General features: G+C 33.0%; 5 protein-coding genes across 13 annotated transcripts; 2 read left to right on the top strand and 3 right to left on the bottom strand.

The window, feature by feature from the left end:
• The first annotated feature begins 85 nt into the window (after nt 1-85).
• Nucleotides 86-2,741, top strand: LOC128883523 (uncharacterized). The gene is made up of 5 exons (XM_054135987.1): nt 86-1,083; nt 1,132-1,384; nt 1,482-1,581; nt 1,666-2,263; nt 2,325-2,741. The coding sequence occupies exons 1-5, from the start codon at nt 344-346 to the stop codon at nt 2,506-2,508; spliced, it is 1,875 nt and encodes a 624-aa protein (XP_053991962.1). The 5' UTR covers nt 86-343; the 3' UTR covers nt 2,509-2,741.
• A 231-nt stretch (nt 2,742-2,972) lies between these two features.
• Nucleotides 2,973-4,887, bottom strand: LOC128883333 (uncharacterized). The gene is made up of 7 exons (XM_054135570.1): nt 4,658-4,887; nt 4,468-4,607; nt 4,324-4,421; nt 4,208-4,273; nt 4,017-4,155; nt 3,538-3,956; nt 2,973-3,488 (listed from the first exon to the last, which is right to left on the bottom strand). The coding sequence occupies exons 1-7, from the start codon at nt 4,866-4,868 to the stop codon at nt 3,158-3,160; spliced, it is 1,404 nt and encodes a 467-aa protein (XP_053991545.1). The 5' UTR covers nt 4,869-4,887; the 3' UTR covers nt 2,973-3,157.
• Nucleotides 4,888-5,011: 124 nt separating this feature from the next.
• LOC128883331 (sec1 family domain-containing protein 1-like) lies at nt 5,012-8,554 on the bottom strand. 2 transcript variants are annotated; one of them, XM_054135568.1, is made up of 15 exons: nt 8,398-8,554; nt 8,179-8,305; nt 7,884-8,111; nt 7,703-7,834; nt 7,462-7,590; nt 6,762-6,937; nt 6,633-6,704; nt 6,333-6,551; nt 6,127-6,284; nt 6,023-6,076; nt 5,870-5,964; nt 5,689-5,808; nt 5,509-5,628; nt 5,311-5,454; nt 5,016-5,249 (listed from the first exon to the last, which is right to left on the bottom strand). In XM_054135568.1, exons 3-15 carry the CDS (start codon nt 8,067-8,069, stop codon nt 5,169-5,171), a joined length of 1,686 nt encoding a protein of 561 aa, XP_053991543.1. In that variant the 5' UTR covers nt 8,070-8,111; nt 8,179-8,305; nt 8,398-8,554; the 3' UTR covers nt 5,016-5,168. The 2 variants fall into 2 exon arrangements, with proteins under 2 accessions (XP_053991542.1, XP_053991543.1); XM_054135567.1 differs by lacking the exon at nt 8,398-8,554 and having other exon boundaries at nt 5,012-5,249; nt 8,179-8,345.
• A 217-nt stretch (nt 8,555-8,771) lies between these two features.
• Nucleotides 8,772-10,865, top strand: LOC128883335 (uncharacterized). The gene is made up of 11 exons (XM_054135571.1): nt 8,772-8,923; nt 9,005-9,082; nt 9,178-9,233; nt 9,292-9,359; nt 9,412-9,500; nt 9,546-9,685; nt 9,735-9,990; nt 10,064-10,145; nt 10,208-10,329; nt 10,396-10,464; nt 10,527-10,865. Exons 1-11 carry the CDS (start codon nt 8,798-8,800, stop codon nt 10,614-10,616), a joined length of 1,176 nt encoding a protein of 391 aa, XP_053991546.1. The 5' UTR covers nt 8,772-8,797; the 3' UTR covers nt 10,617-10,865.
• Nucleotides 10,355-17,421, bottom strand: LOC128883329 (uncharacterized). Of its 8 annotated transcripts, none has more exons than XM_054135559.1 (28): nt 17,285-17,421; nt 17,164-17,210; nt 17,030-17,114; nt 16,907-16,977; nt 16,698-16,861; nt 16,492-16,642; nt 16,355-16,437; nt 16,159-16,291; nt 16,005-16,100; nt 15,793-15,937; nt 15,627-15,742; nt 15,234-15,568; nt 15,076-15,172; nt 14,943-15,025; nt 14,780-14,874; nt 14,645-14,735; nt 14,506-14,592; nt 14,230-14,441; nt 14,057-14,182; nt 12,404-14,008; nt 12,272-12,340; nt 12,068-12,217; nt 11,726-11,896; nt 11,484-11,677; nt 11,220-11,410; nt 11,062-11,162; nt 10,872-11,002; nt 10,355-10,816 (listed from the first exon to the last, which is right to left on the bottom strand). In XM_054135559.1, exons 3-28 carry the CDS (start codon nt 17,076-17,078, stop codon nt 10,745-10,747), a joined length of 4,818 nt encoding a protein of 1,605 aa, XP_053991534.1. In that variant the 5' UTR covers nt 17,079-17,114; nt 17,164-17,210; nt 17,285-17,421; the 3' UTR covers nt 10,355-10,744. The 8 variants fall into 8 exon arrangements, with proteins under 8 accessions (XP_053991534.1, XP_053991535.1, XP_053991533.1 ...); XM_054135560.1 differs by having other exon boundaries at nt 12,404-13,993; XM_054135558.1 differs by having other exon boundaries at nt 12,404-14,182.
• Nucleotides 17,422-17,520: the final 99 nt, after the last annotated feature.

Genomic DNA, 17,520 nt, shown 5'->3' with positions numbered 1-17,520 from the left:
AATCTTGACTAAGGGTTTTCCTTCTTTTTGACTGATACAGCTTTTCTCAGAACAAAACAATTATCTTAAATCTTCATAATGACAAACTAGTGTTTTATTGTTGTAAGTGACATTTTTCGGTTTAAAAACTTCCAGATTTTTTCTGACTTTTGAAAAAAAATTAGTAAACTATGGTAGAATTTTTTCTACTGAATCTGTTCCATTTGACATCTGTGACAAAAGTGAAATGTTGTGAAGCAATTGTTAAAGTCGACAACTATGCTAACAATGACGCGTTGGAGTATTACGAATTAGATTCATTTTAACCAATTTGGATCATGTCTAATTTTTTAAAATATCTTATATGACTATTACTCCAGAAACGTTAAAAGACGATTCGGATAGCAATAGTGGTTTTTACAGCTGTCATGAACCTGAAAGTGTCTATTCTTCTACTAAAGAACCTGTATGGTTATCAGCTGCCCGACGACATGAAACTCTTTTACACTCATGCAAGAACACGAATTTAATAGACTCCGCATCGATTCATTCAACTCCCCAAAACACTAGAGCTCGTTGCGTCAAGCACAAAAAGAATCACAACAGACCGTCACTCCTCCTAGTGGAAACATTTCAAAAACATAACATAACAAGAACTTGTAAAACCAAGAAACGAAATAAAAAGAAAATCGTTCTGGCAGTGTCTACAGCACCTGAGATTTCACCTTCTCCCGTACTAAAGACTACTGTTGATCCTAGTAGAAACGAGGACAAAAGCAGTATAGAAGCTTATTCTATATTAGAAAAAGCTTTAGATACCTGTCGTAATATTGAGACGTTTCGTGGCATTACTGTTGAAACAGTACTAAATCCAATAGAAAACAAGAATTCCACACTGTCGAAAAATGCTTCTTTTTGTTCTCCAAATCAAAAAAGTGATATTAGCATGAATTTGAAACAAAAAAAAATAAAAAATCGCTGCAAAGAAAATATCACAGAGTCTTCCGTAACGAATGGAAAACAGCCGGTTAGAAATTGTACAAGCAAATCTAAGAACTTATCTCAAAACAAGTTATCCAACGTTGAATACGGAAGATTTCTTAAGTAACTGTTTCATCAATTCATTTTAAAGAATGACTTTATTTTTATTAGTGCTAACCATAAAAAAGCAAACCATTCAAAGCGTCACAATCCATCTCAGCATTCCTATATCAAAGGCATTTCTAATCCAAGCGGGACGCGTCAAAAAAACGATTTGGTACGCACAACATACTTATCTTTCGAAACCCCCAAGTCAGAAAAACCTTCAAAGCTTAATCAAACACGAGAGACAAGGGTTAAGAAATCGAGAGCAAGTTCTCTTTTAAACAGTGTTCCTGTGAAAGGTAACACACGAAGTTGGAGAGTAAGACTTGTTTTTTATCATTTACGACTACGCTAGTCAAAGTATTACTAGGAAAAAAATCTTTAAAGTTCTCCTTAACTCTGGTACTTTTTTTTAGATGAATCAGCTTCTTAAAGTACTCAAAACGGAAACATGTAAACCTGACTTTTTAAAACAATGTCAATACAATCCAAGATTCATGGGATCTGTTGTTTCTAGTAAGATGTTTGTCTCCTACTTGTTTCGAAAAACCTATTCTACACTCTGTAACATAAGGCGTTGTTGGTTTCTTCATGTTATAGATCCAGTTATCAAAACACCTTATCGAGGGTCCCTAGAACCCTCCTCAGTTGAAGATAAAAGGTGTGACTCTCAGGATAATCAAAGTCACTATCGTTCTGTTTCGCGTGAGCCAAGATCAAGTGTTCCTGGTTGGATTGTCACACCCAGGCAAAGTGAAATGTTGTTACAACTTCACACGGGGTTAACACCTCATGAAAAAATGGATCAAAAGAGCCCTAAAACATATAGAAATGGACGCCGCCAAGCTGTAAAAGATCAAGGAAAAGAATTAGATACATCTTTGCATGACACTTTTAATGAACAAAGTGTTGATGAGAATGAAGACGAATCTCACTTACGATCGGATTATGCTCTTGATATTTTAGGAGCTGTTGATACAACACGTTCTCTTCAAAGCCAACGTTTTATCGAAAAGCACCGAAAAAAATTACAAGGTTCCACTCGTGATTCCAAAGGTTTTAGAAAACGTATAATTCAACTGATTCCTAAAAAATCACCTTTATCAATAAAGACATACTCGAGCACTTCCAAATTGGTTATACGTGATGAATTACGCCAAATTTTAGACAAAAATGAACGTCAAATGTCTCAAGATAGGTGTGTGGTCTCAATGATTCTATTTTTCTAGTAGTTGTTTATGTTTTTTTTTTTTTGCTAGAAAAAAAGATTTTCATGAATGTTTGAAACTTACTCTACGAGACGGTCATTCCAAAATTGAACGAGAGGAAGCTTTGAATGAATTAGCGTGCTTACCAGATTATGGAGACGATTTGTTTAAGAACGCCTCAACTAGTGACGTCGACTTGGATCAAACACCAAGACCTAGTTTTTTCAATCAGTAAAATATTCCTCCATAGTTTCCTGGTCATTAAGCTAATTTGGATTCTTATAGTTCCGTATTTTAAAAAAAAAGCAAATGTATTGTACAAAGAATTTTTGTCATGGTTCTTTTCTGAAAGTTTAAATTTTCTGTCAAATAAAACTTTTTTTCAACCCCCACCATAATGCTTCTGTTTTTTTTCAAAATGTTTTTTTTTAATAACTAATTAAAAGCAATTTATTAGTTTCAAAGTACGTTCAATAATGCAGACCTGTTTTCTCTATAGTTTTTTTTTTTTTCGTTATTAAGAAAAAAATTATTAAATCGTTTACCCTTTTTGTCAATTGTCTGTAAACGGGAGTTTACGTAGTAAAAGAGTGTCATTGTGACAAACGCGTGAAAGTTTTGTGCTTTTTTTTTTTACTAACAAAATGCTCACGTAACACGTGTGCTGCAGAAAATGATGTCATTTAATGGCTTCTGTTTTCTTTTGGTGACATATTGAAATCCAATGTTCTTTAATATGTTATCATGTTCATTCATACAGAATCGCTTTATAAAATATTGATCATTAACAATTTTTTTAACTAGTTTAAAAAGAAAAAAGGAGACATCTTAGTAAGACACAATTGTCGTCAATTCAGTTTACTCAAGTAGGTACTGTTTCTTGACTACATGTAAGGAGGGTAATGTGCTGAGCCATTATCTGGGGAAACATAGGGACATGGGTTCATAGGCATAGGAAACGGCGTAGCGGGCTGAACATCAAGTAACGTTGGTACTCCAGGTGCATACGGTCCCCACACAGGAAAGCCTTCTGGATTCATACCATGTCTTGGTCTCATAGAAGCCTCCGGATACATTTTATAAATAGCATCCGTCGAGCTCATGACCTCTGAAGAAGCGGAAGGCATCGGTGCAGGTAAACGAATCATTGCATTCAAAGGAGCTCCCCAAAATGGAATTTTGGTTTTATCGATTCTATCCAACATCTCTTCATCACTGGAACAAACAATATAAAGATGTTTGTGTATAAGTATGTATAACATACAAAGTATCTTCATTGTTATGTTTTGAAGAATCGAAACAGGAATTATTCGCATAAGAATTTCTGTTCGATAAACTGTTTTCACTTAATTCATCCCGCAACACCCGAGCGACGACCGCTGCTGCAGCAAAGGGAAACATAAATTTTGCTTTCTTGTTAATCTCTTGATTTTTTTCTTTGCACTGGTCTGAGGAAGCCGGCATTTGGGTTAAATAAATCTCTGTTTGGACAGCAATATGTTTGCATAAAGGCTGAATTTTTTGTTGCGCTTGAACAACCACTGGAGAATGACAAGTTTTCACCAACGGTCGTTTTTCTTCCTTAATGCAAACCTTCTCTCTTTCCAGTGTGTGGTCCATCGTCTCATTAACATTAAACGCGGTGTCTTGACTACCTTGTACTAAACTGTTTAAGGCTTCATACTACCAGTTTTTATGCAATCAACCATCACTTTAAAAGTAAACTGTATATAAAATTTTTACCACTTTCGAATCGAAAAAAGTTCCAAACGACCAGTGCGAAGATTCGTCTTTTGATACACTCAGAATATCGGTAAGAAATTTTGTCGTGAGAATATGGAATTGAATGTTACAAAGACTTGTATCGCCAAAAGATTTCAACCTAAAAACATATTCCCTTTATCTCCCTACGCCTAAGAAAAATGACCAAGTACCTTAATCCTTGATCAGCAATTAAATTTTTAAAAGAATTTTTTTTTGTGTATTCAAATAAAGCTAAACTAAAAAGTTTAGATAAGATGATGCATAAATCGCTGATACACAAACTTACCCAGTCGATGCCCCCGTTAAAAAATCACCTAAGACCCGAACGGCTCTCACGTGCCCGTACACTGATGCTAGTTCTCTCACATCACAGTCTGTCATCCACTTTATTTCAAATGTTAATAAAACATGTTTAAGATTAATTTTTTACCCAGGGAACACCGTAAAGTAAAACGACATTTGAAAACTCATTTTTATTCAAATTCAGGTCATGCTTGTCTTGTTCATTCGACGAATTCTCTACTTCCGACGCAGATAAAGCTGGAGGCTTCCACGTAAAAAGAATTCGAACTACAAGAAAGTGAGCCACTTTACTTTACATACAAAGTGATTATAGTTACCTTTTTTTTGGAAACAAACGTTGGGTTCCGTTTGCATACCTCGAAACATTTTCATATTTGAAAAATTTCGAAAAGAACCGCGACGTGTAACGCGTGAATTGTTCGAATCTTGTTGAAGAGAAGTGGGTAATGTTCGATTCACACGTGATAAATCAACAGCACCAGGCCATTGACACCATCCTGATGCATTGTTTTCAGATAAATTGCTCATTCAATAAATTCCTCTTTTATTGACAATTTATGATCTAGTTGTCTTGAATAATGAAGTACAAGTATCTTTAAAGATTTTTTTAAAAAAAAAAGGAAAAAAAAACCTAACTTTGTGTTTCCCTAGTAAAACATAAACTTGTTACAAAGAAAAAATTTGCTGTAACTGTTTTCCGTGTCAACGTTTTATATTTTTTAAAAATAAGTTTTAATAGGTACAGTCATGTGGTGTTTTAAGGCAACAATATAAAATCGCCGTAGCCTTAATTTTTTTTTATTAAATAAAAATAAAGTCACAGATTTATTAAGAGATATGACTTCCTAAGACTTCAAGTTCTTCTAAAAACGCTTCAGGTGTAACGAACTCAGTTGTACCATAAAGAATCTATTAAATAAACAATGTTTTTCTTTTTTTTTTTTTTTTTAAAAAAATAGAAAATAATTACTTGCTTTCCAGTACGTTTCGCGATCTCCTTAAGTGTTTGCGATTCCACATAAGAACCTCCTCCCACGGTAAATAGAATGGCTTGTTTAAAACTTGATTTAATACGTGGTACAAGAGCAGTATCTGAATTTAAATATTGTTCCATCTTATCACAAAACAAAGAATAAAATGAACGTTTTCTTTTTAAATCAGACTACACCTTAGGGTCCGTATAAATAAACTCTTTATCTAACATACTACCCGATTTATTTTGTAAAAGCTCCAACATAATTCTTTCAATAGGGTACGTTTTATTCGTCGGAAGCAAATTTTTAACTTCCTAATCATTGTGTGTTGCAGAATAATTAAAAAAGAAAATTTTCTTAAAAAAGAAAAATACCTGAAATAATCCTTTACTGCGATCTAAGAGATTAGCTCCCCAATTGGTTGTGGACGCAGGCTGGACGTTTTTTTGTTGTGTTAACGTGCAAACATCAGGTATCTCTAAAGCCTTAAGAGACTAACATTAAAACGAAACGGCATTAATATAAAGTCCAAAAAAATCTCGAGCCACTTGCTACCTCTAAACACTCTAAAAATTTAAAAGCTTGGCATTTAGCATCCAAGTTGAATAATAATGTTTTTAATTTGGTTAAATGTGTGTTCGACAATTCATCTAAAAATGAAAATTACAAGCATTCGTCATGTTGAATTTAAAAAGTGTTATTCCATACTTTTGCGTGCTATATAAAAACATAATAAAACCCTTTTTTTATCTGCTATGGTACCTAACAAATAGCCTGTTAGGTCAAATCAGGAAAGAGTTCAAAAAATTTACCTTTGCCAGCAGGATCAACTAACTTTTCAATAGAAGCTAGCGCTGAAGCAATAGAACCAGTCTCAATACTATCTTCGACTTCATAAAACCGATCCAATTTTCGTAAAGTAATTTGTGCAACAATGGCATGAGCTATATTTGTATGCATATCAATACTTCTAAAAAAAACATGGAAAAAGTCGCGTGAAACCAAAGTTCGATCTTACTTTTTTTGTGCTACCATTTCCGGAACAGCATTTAATGTATCCAATGTCGATTGAATACCACTCATATGTGATAAGGAGTTTGGCTCATCAAACCGTTTAGAACTAGCATTTTGATCTAATAAGCTTTTCCGTGTTGAATAATCTTGAAAAGTGTTACTAATGGCTATAGCAGTTTCACCGAACGGTTTACATCCATATTCTTTCCATAGAGTATCCGTACTGAAGACGACATTTTATTTTTTTTTAAAGCTACGTTGATATAAATTTAATTTTTTTTTAATCATGAAAACACGTCTTAACCTATCAACATCAAATGTTTTTGTTGTTTTTTCAGAAACACCTTCTGTTATGTGAAGAGTCACTCGATTTAATCTGAAACGTTAATCTTACTGCAAACATTCGATCGCTCGAGCAACGCTCGAATCCTACCGTAAGTCAAAAAGATCATGAACAATAGATTGGTAAGTCCATGTATGATGTAACATAACATTTAGATCAAACTCTCTATCAAGAAGTACTAATAAAGGTCTTTCCATAAGGGCGTTTTTCGTTCCACAAAAAAGTTGGTTAGTTTTTTTACACGAAATGTATTGTTTCAGTTGAGTCTGTAGCAAAAAAATAAATGATACAGTAAGACTGCAATCTATCCAATTCGTTTTATTTAAAGAAAAAAAAAGTAAAAAAAAGAAGTTGAGTAATATTGAAAATGAACTGTAGAGTGAATACAATTTGAATGCGTTTTATTTCTTTCGAGACAACAAGAATAAAATTAGAATCGTTGATGCATACATTGCATTTATAAAAAAATTGATACAAATCTTACTGCAGTCAATCAATACATTATGGATTTGAATGGATCTTCAATAGATCAAAACAATGTAACGACGCGTAACAAATGTCTACAAAAGAAGAGGCTTTGGTCTTACATAAATTATTTTGGTTTCAACAGTAAGATTTTTATAAAGTGTTTTTTTTTTTTTGAAAGAGAGAGCGAGAGAGCGAGAGAGCGAGAGAGAGAGAGAGAGAGAGAGAGAAAGAAAGAAAGAAGGTGAGAGAGAAAGAGAGAAAAAAAAGAAATAAGACAACAAGGCCATTTGAAACACGTAATAAGAACACTCAGGACACCCACATTTAACATTTGACCTAACATACGACAAGGGGAAGTCGGTGAGCTTGGGTAACGAATGACAGGTATTACTCCTAGAGTGATAATCACTGACACCAGCCCAGTACATATGTTCTTTAAGCATTCTTCAATCTACAGAAAAACCAAACATGAAAATGCAATTATTTGACGTGCTTGTAACGATAAAAAGCTAATCCTTGTGATTTCACACAAAATGATAGCATTTCTATACGAGTCTTCTTACAAGTGCATCGGTAGACCCCGTACTATGAAGAGTGGAAAAGGTTTTAGGAATATCCAGAACAAATTCAAACTCAGAAAGAGAAATAAATTGAACGAAACGGTCGACAATGGAAACAATAGAATCTACAGGCGCCTGAAAAAATGGAAGAAATGTTTTACTTGATAGTCATTTTAAAACATACAGTAGCGGGAAGGGTTGAAGCGAAATATTCCAGTAATTCTGAAGAAGCCGTAGATGAAAAATTGATATAATACTCTTTATAGAAATGATTCTGAATATCTTGAACGATGCCATCAATATTTTTTTGTGTTGGCTCAATAAAGTAAATCGCTGGAGCATTTGGTACACATGATCGTTGTATCTCCATGGGTAAATTTAATGTGATTCCATGCTGTCTCAAGCCCCCTACCTATATAATGTATAGACGGTTTACGTTGAAAAAATTAAAATATAATTTTACACACAAACTGTTGTACCTTGAAAAGGGGAGCTAAAATGTTTTGACATTTCTTATCATAAAGTAAAATTTTCCATAAATTTTTGGATACAACTGTTTTAAATGCACTTTTTTCATAAGAATCCAATGAAAAAAAATTATGAATACTATTACGTTGAGATTCCAAAATATTTAACGACATGAGAAGGTTTTTATTTTTTTTTGAATGAAAAAAAAAGACAAGTGGATTTTACCATACCTTATAACATCTCTGTTACTACTCACATGCTCACCAACATGTTGCTTTACCCCAGTTGAATCAAGCTAGATCTACAATTCATATCTTAGTGCGTCCTCTTTTGTATCCTTTTGACTGTTTCTTCGTTTCATTTTTGTACATTTGGACGTAACACAATCAACATAATATCCTTCACAAAATGTCTGTTTGTGTCTGTATATCATTCTACACCGATTATGTAATTAAAAAAAAAGTGCAACAATTAGGAATAGGGTAATAAATTGATTGTCCACGCATTTCATAGAAAGAAATAGAAATTAATTTTTTTAATTACATTTTAAAATAAACTGACAACAGTTTATGTTTTGTGTCACATACTTGTATTTAAGGTCTTGTAGTGACCGGATTGAATCAAGGCAATATGGGAAAAAAAAACAAAAAATTACGATTTGATGAATCTGTGACTTTTAATGAAGAAGAAATCGAGACATTTTCTAAAAATGACTATTCAGACAACAATTCAGATTCGAGTGATTCCGATAATATTGTAAGCGACTTTACACATTTAGACAATATCGTTTTAACGAAAATAAAAATGCATTTTTCTTCAATGAACGTATCTTGTTAGCTTTTTACAAGAACCAAATCGGAATGTTGTGTCAATGATCATGAGGAGGATTCAAGCGATGATTCAAAAAGTGATTTTGTAAGCTGTCAATTTTTTAGTGTACTTGTTACATTTTTGTTATTTTCCATCTGTAAATAACGTAAATCCAATAATATCTTTATTTTTTTTTTTAGGAACAAATTAATACCGAATTTGAATTTTTTGATCCTGATGAAAAATTTTACCACACGTACCCTGTTTTTTCTTGTGACAAGAAAAAAAACCATGCCAAAATTGTGTTACTGTAGTGTCCGTCATTTTTGTTGCGAATCCGTTGTAACAGGACTTTCTTTACAAACCAAAGGATCTCAACAACGTAAGATAACTTCCTTTGCCTTTTTTCATTAAGGAAACTCACTTTCAAATAGAGACCGAAAAGGACAGTGGAGAAAAGAACTCCGTTTCAGAAAGCGTTGGTCCTCTACCTTCTCGTTTAGCTAATATTATTTGTGATCAAGTAAAGACACATTTATGAGACGTTTATGAGCTTTGTGGTGACTAGGGAAATATTGGAACTGTTATTTGCGTTTCTTCTGATACGAAAGATGATTCACCTGTTGGATTTGCTACTGTCCTTAACTTTACACAATATCATTCCATGGGTTTAAAAGAATTAAAATTAGCTATTTTAAATATGGCGAGGTAACATTCCTTATGAGATTTCCCACTTATACATCTTTGTTTTATAAAGAAAACGGTTAAATCAGCGTCATTTTCGCGTTTTGAAAGATGTCTTAGATCCTCATATTGAATCAACTGAAAACATTTCACGAAATAAAAGACGCTTACTACAAAAAAAGGGAATACCTTTACCAGTCTCTGCAGGCGGCATTCGACCTATTGTTGGTCTCTTTCTGAATGAACGTTTAGTCAATTTACCTCATGAAATCGTACCAACACTCTTAGACAATTTGTGTCAAGATGTTGCATGGTCACAAACGACAAGTGTAATTTTTGTATTGATGAACCCGCAGTTTTGTTGAGTTACACAAGTGTTTCTCCTTGTTTTTTCTCTTCTAGTTATGCCCTGAAAATGAACGTTCACATTATTTCTTTACGCATCTAGTTGGATTATCACATTGTTTTATTCTTTCTACAAAAGGTGGGATACTAAAAGAATTTATTTTTGTTATTCAATTTGAAAACAATTTTCTTTTTTAATAGAAACAATTAACAAGTCACAAGGCAAAACATTAACGACACCAACTTTGGCATTTAAAAAATTTGAAGATGAAATTTTTCTAAAACACTCTCTACTTCATTTCACGTTGCCTACTCGCCTTAAAGTCGGTAGTTGTAGTACTCTGAGGTTTTGATTCTTTTATCAGCGATTGACATAATGCTTTTTTTAGAGCCGTGTAGCTAGTAGTATTAAAAAAGGTTCACGAGAATCTTTAGAAGATGTGACAGAGCATCGTTTGGTAAATTCTAATAATTTTCAATTGTAACAAAATGATTTCATCCAATATTCTTTCCAAACTAGGTTTTCTTAATTGATTATAAAAAAGTAGCATTGGTCGTTGAAGAATGCAAAGATATTGTTAACGGTCTTACGCCGTCCAGTGTTGTTTGAAAAGCGAACAACAAGACTTTATGTAATATGGAGACCGCCACGTCGAACCATCATTGAAATTAAAAAAGATGAGAAGACTGCTCGACCTGCTGCGGTTTTATGATCAAAACAAGATTAAGGAAAATCCTTCATGAATTTTCTTTAGGCTTTAATAAACACCCATGAATCACCACTGCAAATAAGGTCATTTTATTCACATGCTAATAGAAATCAAACACGTTTTAAAAAAAAAAAAATTTTTCCGTCATAACTTACTAAATTAAGAATTTCCGATGAATCTTTAAGTGGTACTAAAAAAATTGTTTTTTTACATGATTCCACAAGGCCAATACGATCACGAGATTTGAAATAGTCACATAATGTTTCATAAGGTGTAGTATCTTCCACTAGTAAAAAAAGTAACGCAGTCAAAAAAAAAATTGTTTCCTCACATTTTTCTTCTTACACGGTACCAATTGCCATATTGTTAGTTCATGACATTTTTGTTGAACACGCTCATACAATATAGTAATGGTTGTTCGAGCAGAAACATCCAGAATGGTTGGTCTTGATGAAAAAGTCATTATTAACGCATTCTATATCATTTCAATGAAAACAACGTACAAATTTCGTTCAATTTTTCCTTGTTTATATTGATAATTGACGAAACACACAAATTGTCCTTGTTTCATTAACTGACACGTTCCTTTTACAATAGAGGAGAGATTATTTTGTTGAACCTTCTCTTTTTTTTCTTCAGTAAACAATTCAATTGTATTTTTCTTAAGAAAACTTTTCTGCGCGGCGCTGGTTATCTACAAAAAAAAACAACAGAAAGGTGCTTTTGCTCGGAACTCAACCACTTTTTCCATTTATAGCAGCACTCACATGGAGATCTTGTTTTTCCAACCCGTGCGTATGTTTCAAATGCACTGATTTATTAAGTAACGATTCTCGTTTTAAAAAGTTTTTATTTTTTAAACGTGGCCAATCGCTTTTTTGAAACATAGGTACTCGCATAACAGGATTCCCCATATTCTCTTCCTTTTCTTCTTTTAGATTATCATGGAATGGGGCAGGTTCTTAACAACACAATCATGCCATTTTAAAAATGAAAACAAAAAACCAACCAATTTCAAGAGGAACTTGTTTTATTTCCTTATTGTCTTGAATGCAAAACGCTTGTTCTTCAACTTTGTGTCCAAGGCACGTCTTATTCTCAAATGACGATATTTCTTCAATTTCCATGGACTCACTCTTTAATAACTGACTAAGAGGAATTTCGTCACTCACGTTTATATCTAAACAACATTAGTATCGTAGGAATCAATGACAAACGTTTCAGCATGAATTAAACTTTCATACGACCGTGGACGTATGACGTATAAAGTACTTAGTTTTTACAAAATGTCTTTGAGTTTTTAAAAATGACGAGGCATAACAACACATTTCGTTGTCCTACGAATTATTACCTTGATCAACAGTAGTTGCTACAGAATCTTTTAAAGGCGGTGATAAATTTTGAGTAGGTGGTTGGAATTTTTGTACCGGTATAGTATTCACAGAATCTGTACATGTTGTTTTTTTTTTTAACTTAGGAATCAAAATGCTATCATTGTCATCTACAAGAATGAAAAATATAGCAAAATCGCATTGGGTTGATTGAGCGAAACGACCTGAAAGAAAGGCGGTATGCGAAAAAAGTCCACTGTTCATTTCTTGTGTACTTGTTGCGTAGCCTTGCTCTACAAGAGGTAAAGGACAAAAAAAATAGCGTATACTTGCAACTCAGTATTGAGACACTGTACCTTCTGATAGGAACGGTCTTTTTTTTTGAGGAGCATTCGTTTTTAACACAACAATGTCACGTACAGTGGCACCCGCACACATGCCCCTCCATTTAACGACTTTGTTTTTTAAGGAGTATTTTGTTTTCTTTTGAAAAGTTCCTTTTTCCACAACAGACGCATGTTCTTGGTTTTGTTTTATCCGAAGATTTTGATTGACTGTCTTCACGCGACATTGATGTTTATGTGTTTTTCTGCTAGTCACATTTTCTGTTTCGTTCTTCCCATTCACGCAGTGTGTCATGTTTTTCATCTCACAAGAATTATAGCTTGATATCCCTTCCATTTCAACAGTTTTCGTACCAGAAAAACACACAGCACGTTTGGCTTGAGTTAAAGGGACCTTCTTTGTTTGAAATCCTTCAATTGGCAATAGTTTCTTTGTATTGCGTGCTTTTGACATAACGTTGTTTTGATTTTGTTTTCTCACTTTCACATCATTCGTGTCTCGACCCAAACCACACTCAGTTGACAAAGTCTTTAAATCTGTTGTTTTTTTGCTCGATACCTCTAATCCATCATTTCCTACCACACTACTTGACATTTTGTTTTCCAACCAAGGATATTTTGAAGAGCGTTGCTTTTTTTTGTTACACATTTTTTCCAATTGTTCAGTCCTGTCTTTATTCCCTTGTGTGTGTTGGACATCTGGCTTTGTCTCTTCATTCTTCTTCGCTTGAATTTTGTTATCTTTATCTAAACAAATAGACTTCAACGGTTCCCTTTTGTATTTTGGTGTTGCAGTCTCCATAAAGCTACAAAGTAAGCTAGCTGTACCCAGCTCTAATTCTTTGTCTTTATTATTTTTCTCTTTAAATGTTGGGCATAAAAACTGTTTTCGTTTTTGTGTTTCCGAAAAACTGTTCTTTTTTTCAATTTTGTCTCTTCCACTTTCCTTTGCTACAATAAACTCCGTCACATTTTCTGTTCCTTTATTCATACGATTCACTGTTTCCTCTGTTGAATTCATAACATTTTCCTTATTTTCAAATATCATCTTGCTAATTTCTTTTGCTTCACTCATAATGTTCACATTTTCCGCTCGTACTTTTTTCAAACACAAATTTGGATTTTCTGTACTTGGATGATCTTCATCCTTAAGATCATCATTCATAACGGTAGCATTTTCCCATTTGTCAATTGCTATGTGGACATCTTTTTTATCTTCACTTCCTTCCTTGTCATCTTTCTTTAAGTTATTTATCCCTGTCCCATTATTCAACTCTTTCTTATTATGGTTTAAATTTTGGCCCTGTTCATTCTTCGCCTTTGCAATCATCAATTTTTCATTCCTCTGTTTCATATTTTTCAATCCTTTATGGCTCTCCTTACAGGTTTTGAATTCCCTCGACATCTCTTTGAGATTTTTTTCGTTTTCATCAACGTCGTTAGAATGTGTTCTCTGATCATCATTTTCTTTCAAAATGTTCACAATTCTCTTCGTCATTTGTTTGGTTAGTTTTGATTTGTTTGTATTCAACGTTTTTTGGTTTCCTTCACTCATCAACTCGTCACTTTCCACTTCCATTCTTGTCACGATCTCATGCTTTTCTGAATGTTCCGTCTCTTTCACATTGCTTGACTCTTTATATGTATTTATTTGAACTACCATACCTTCAACTGTAACGTCGACATCCTTCGTTGCTTCAATCGTAACTTTTCCACTTTCTGTTGCTTTTACAAAAGAAGAGTCGAACATATCAAAGCTTTGAGGAGGTACGTTTGTTTCTATATTCAACTCTAGAAGAATTCAGTCTGTGAAACGAAACGTGGTTAAACAAAAGTACTTGAATTGTTTCCATCAACACATGACACATGTAAAGGATCATGAAGAAAGAATTCCAAATGGGGTGGAACGGTAATAAAAGGTTTTTTAACTGTGCTGTCTTCATTTGCCGTATGCCGATTAAGACAAAATTCACATACGTCATCCCGAACAGGTACTTGTTCTACTTCATTTACCGATACGGTAAAATCAACATTTAATCGTACCTTATTTCTATTTAAACAAGAAAAAAAAAAAACACTTCATTCACAATAAGAATAGACATTTCTTACTATACCCTAAATATCCAAAGAGTAAACCATGACAAAAGTTACGAACGAATACAGCCTGCTGTTTCGTTTCAAACGTAGCAAAGGCGCAATTTCTGAAAACATCAATACTCTTATGAAACGACAATTTTCCTTTCATTTTTATACTTTTCAGGTAAAACACGTAACCGTGAAAGGCCTTGAAAATTATGTAACAACTCATTAAAACCTTTTGACACAATCCATTCGCATGCCACATCTACGAATACAAATGTTAAAAAACTTCCTTTTTTAATTTTCTACTTGTTAAATTTCCTATCCATAAAGTATGACTTGCTCTACGTGGTCCACAAAATTGCACTGTCATATCACTACCTAATGAATGATTCACCAGTAACCTAAGAAAATAAGAATCAAAAGATAAGCTTTTATATTAAGTTTTATAAAAACACTAGATCATCTCAACCTGTGAGCTTCATAGGCTTCTTTTTTCGTTTTAAATGCCACATGGGCTGTTACGGTATTACTTTTTTGATCCACAATTTCCATCTATGATTACATAGATCGCAATTATGGACTACAATTTTAAAACTTGGTACCTGGAAATTTTGTAATTCAAGCCCTTTGGATGTAAAATAAAATTTTAATGCATTCGTGCTGGATAGTTCATTAGGTAAATTATGAAAAAGAAGATATCTGACATGACACAAAGAAATGACAAAATTTTTTTTTAAATCACTCAACAATGCCTTCCTACCTATTTTTTAAAGTATAGTGGTGTAGTAAATTCTCATAATCCTTCGTTTGGTCGTTAAAAGTAGCATGTTCACACCAATACGAAGTAGGAAAATGTACATGGTGCTTTTTTGAGTTTAAACTAAGGTACAAATTTTTTAAAATGGGATTTGTTAAGCAACGTGGTAAATGATATTTCAAAATCTCAAAACCTTCTTCACTACTACCATAGCCTTTTTCCATAGAATCAATTAATTGTTGATAGGATAATGGCATGACTTCAACACATGCGTTTTGTTTCATATCATTGAATCCACAAGAAGCTTGCTGTAAAAATTCATCATTTAATTTATTCGTCTAAACATCATTCAGAAATGTGAAGAAACCAAGAAATATGAAAATATTTTTGCTTTACTAAGGAATAATCCGAGTTCCCTATGACTCTACAAGGTAAAGATTTAGTTAACGAGATATCCTTTTCCTCCATAATTTCCTCTGTTTTAGTTTCCTCGTTCGAGCAGTACATACCATCTACAAGGAAACATTAATTGAAAAACATTCATAAGAAGAACGGCTATCACTCGACATGTCGTATGTTGACTTGTTTATTGCATGTTTCACACGTTGCACTTTTTCTTTTTGTGTGTGTCTACCCGAACCATTATATGAATCACTGTTTTGGGGAAGAGATAATGTCAGGGGTTCACCCAAACCATTTGTTTTATTCTTATTCCATAACATAAAAAACAAATACCAGTTTCGTTAATTCCATGCAATTTTTTTTTTTCGCTACCTTGTTGAAGGGTTGGACTAACTGAAATGTCAAAGGTGCGACTTGATTGATACCGGAAAAATTAAATGGTTGAATAGTATAACCATTCTTAGTACTCTAACGACAAGGTCATTAAAAACATTTAAAATAAGAAAGTTCCACAACGTTTTCATACTGAAAAGACAAAGGTAAGATGAGTGAGAGCTTGACTGGCAAGATGTGCGTCCATATTGGATTTAAAATAAAAAATGAAAAAACATCCATATTGACGATGGTTAAATGATTTTACGGTGAAACAAAATGTAGCTCTACAAAAAATAAACCCATTAAAACAAAATTACGCCGTGGGTTGTTTTTTTTTAATTTCCTACTTTTTCACTGCATTAAAAATAATCGAAAAATCAAATTCTTTCATGACGATCCATACGGAAATAAAATGGGTATACATTGAATTCTTAATTATATTAAAAAAAAAGTAACAAGTAAGAAAGTTTCATTTCATACCTACTCGGTAAAGACTTGGTTCTTGTAATACATTTTGATTCAAATCTGTTTCGTTTTCACATGGTATACACATCGCCATATCACCCATATCCGTAGGGGATACAAAGCTATTTTCTAGTGTAGGTACTGGCAGAAATGAATGTTTGGAAAACGATCTAAAGAAATTTTTAAAAAAAAATTAATTTTTTTCTATTTAATTTTTTAAATTACGAGGAATAATTATTATGATATAATAAATGACACGAGTATAATTTGTTCAAATTTTCGGAAAAACAAGGTCTCTTAATGTCATTACTTTCCCATGCATTTGTTGGCATGAAACTCTTAGCGTACGTAGAGGCATCAAAATATTGGAATTTGCTTCCACACATTCCCTGTGTTACTCCATAATATACTTTTTTTAATTTCGAGACACCTACTTGATTCATTTTTAAAAAATTAGGTGATTCAAAAACAATTTCTCCTTCTTCCTCTTCTTCATCATTTATTTCTGAAAGAAAGTTCCCTTTGTTCAAGACTTTGAAATTAAAGTAAAACGATACCTTGGCTATCTTGTTTGACATTATGAGATACTAACTGAGTAACAGTCATTGTTAGAAGATTGGTTTTAGCGCATTCCTGAGTCAACTTATTACAGAGTTGTTCAAGTTTTAATGAATTATGCATGCCGACTTACATGGGATTAGAAATAATATCAAGAAGAAGATGATGACCTATGAAAATCTACAGAATTTTAAAGAATGTCACAAGATATATGAAGCCATTTATAGACTATGGGATATGTCTAGATATCTTACCTGTAAAAAAAAAAAACAGAATTATCTTCTTAAATGATAATCAAATAAAAAAAAATTTAAGAAGTTTAAAATTGTATTAAAAATTAACTTTCATTTTAAATTATAAAAAGATTTTAAAAACACACAAATCTACTGAAATGTATAAATAGTATCGTATCCGCAAAAAAAATAGACATGAGACAAACAAATATTACAACCTTCAAGCATACAATAACATATTACATAGCAAATGACTT

Source organism: Hylaeus volcanicus, unplaced genomic scaffold (genome assembly GCF_026283585.1).
Source record: "Hylaeus volcanicus isolate JK05 unplaced genomic scaffold, UHH_iyHylVolc1.0_haploid 12221, whole genome shotgun sequence".
Taxonomy (NCBI): Eukaryota; Metazoa; Arthropoda; class Insecta; order Hymenoptera; family Colletidae; genus Hylaeus; species Hylaeus volcanicus.
This window is presented reverse-complemented; position numbering and strand designations above follow the sequence as displayed.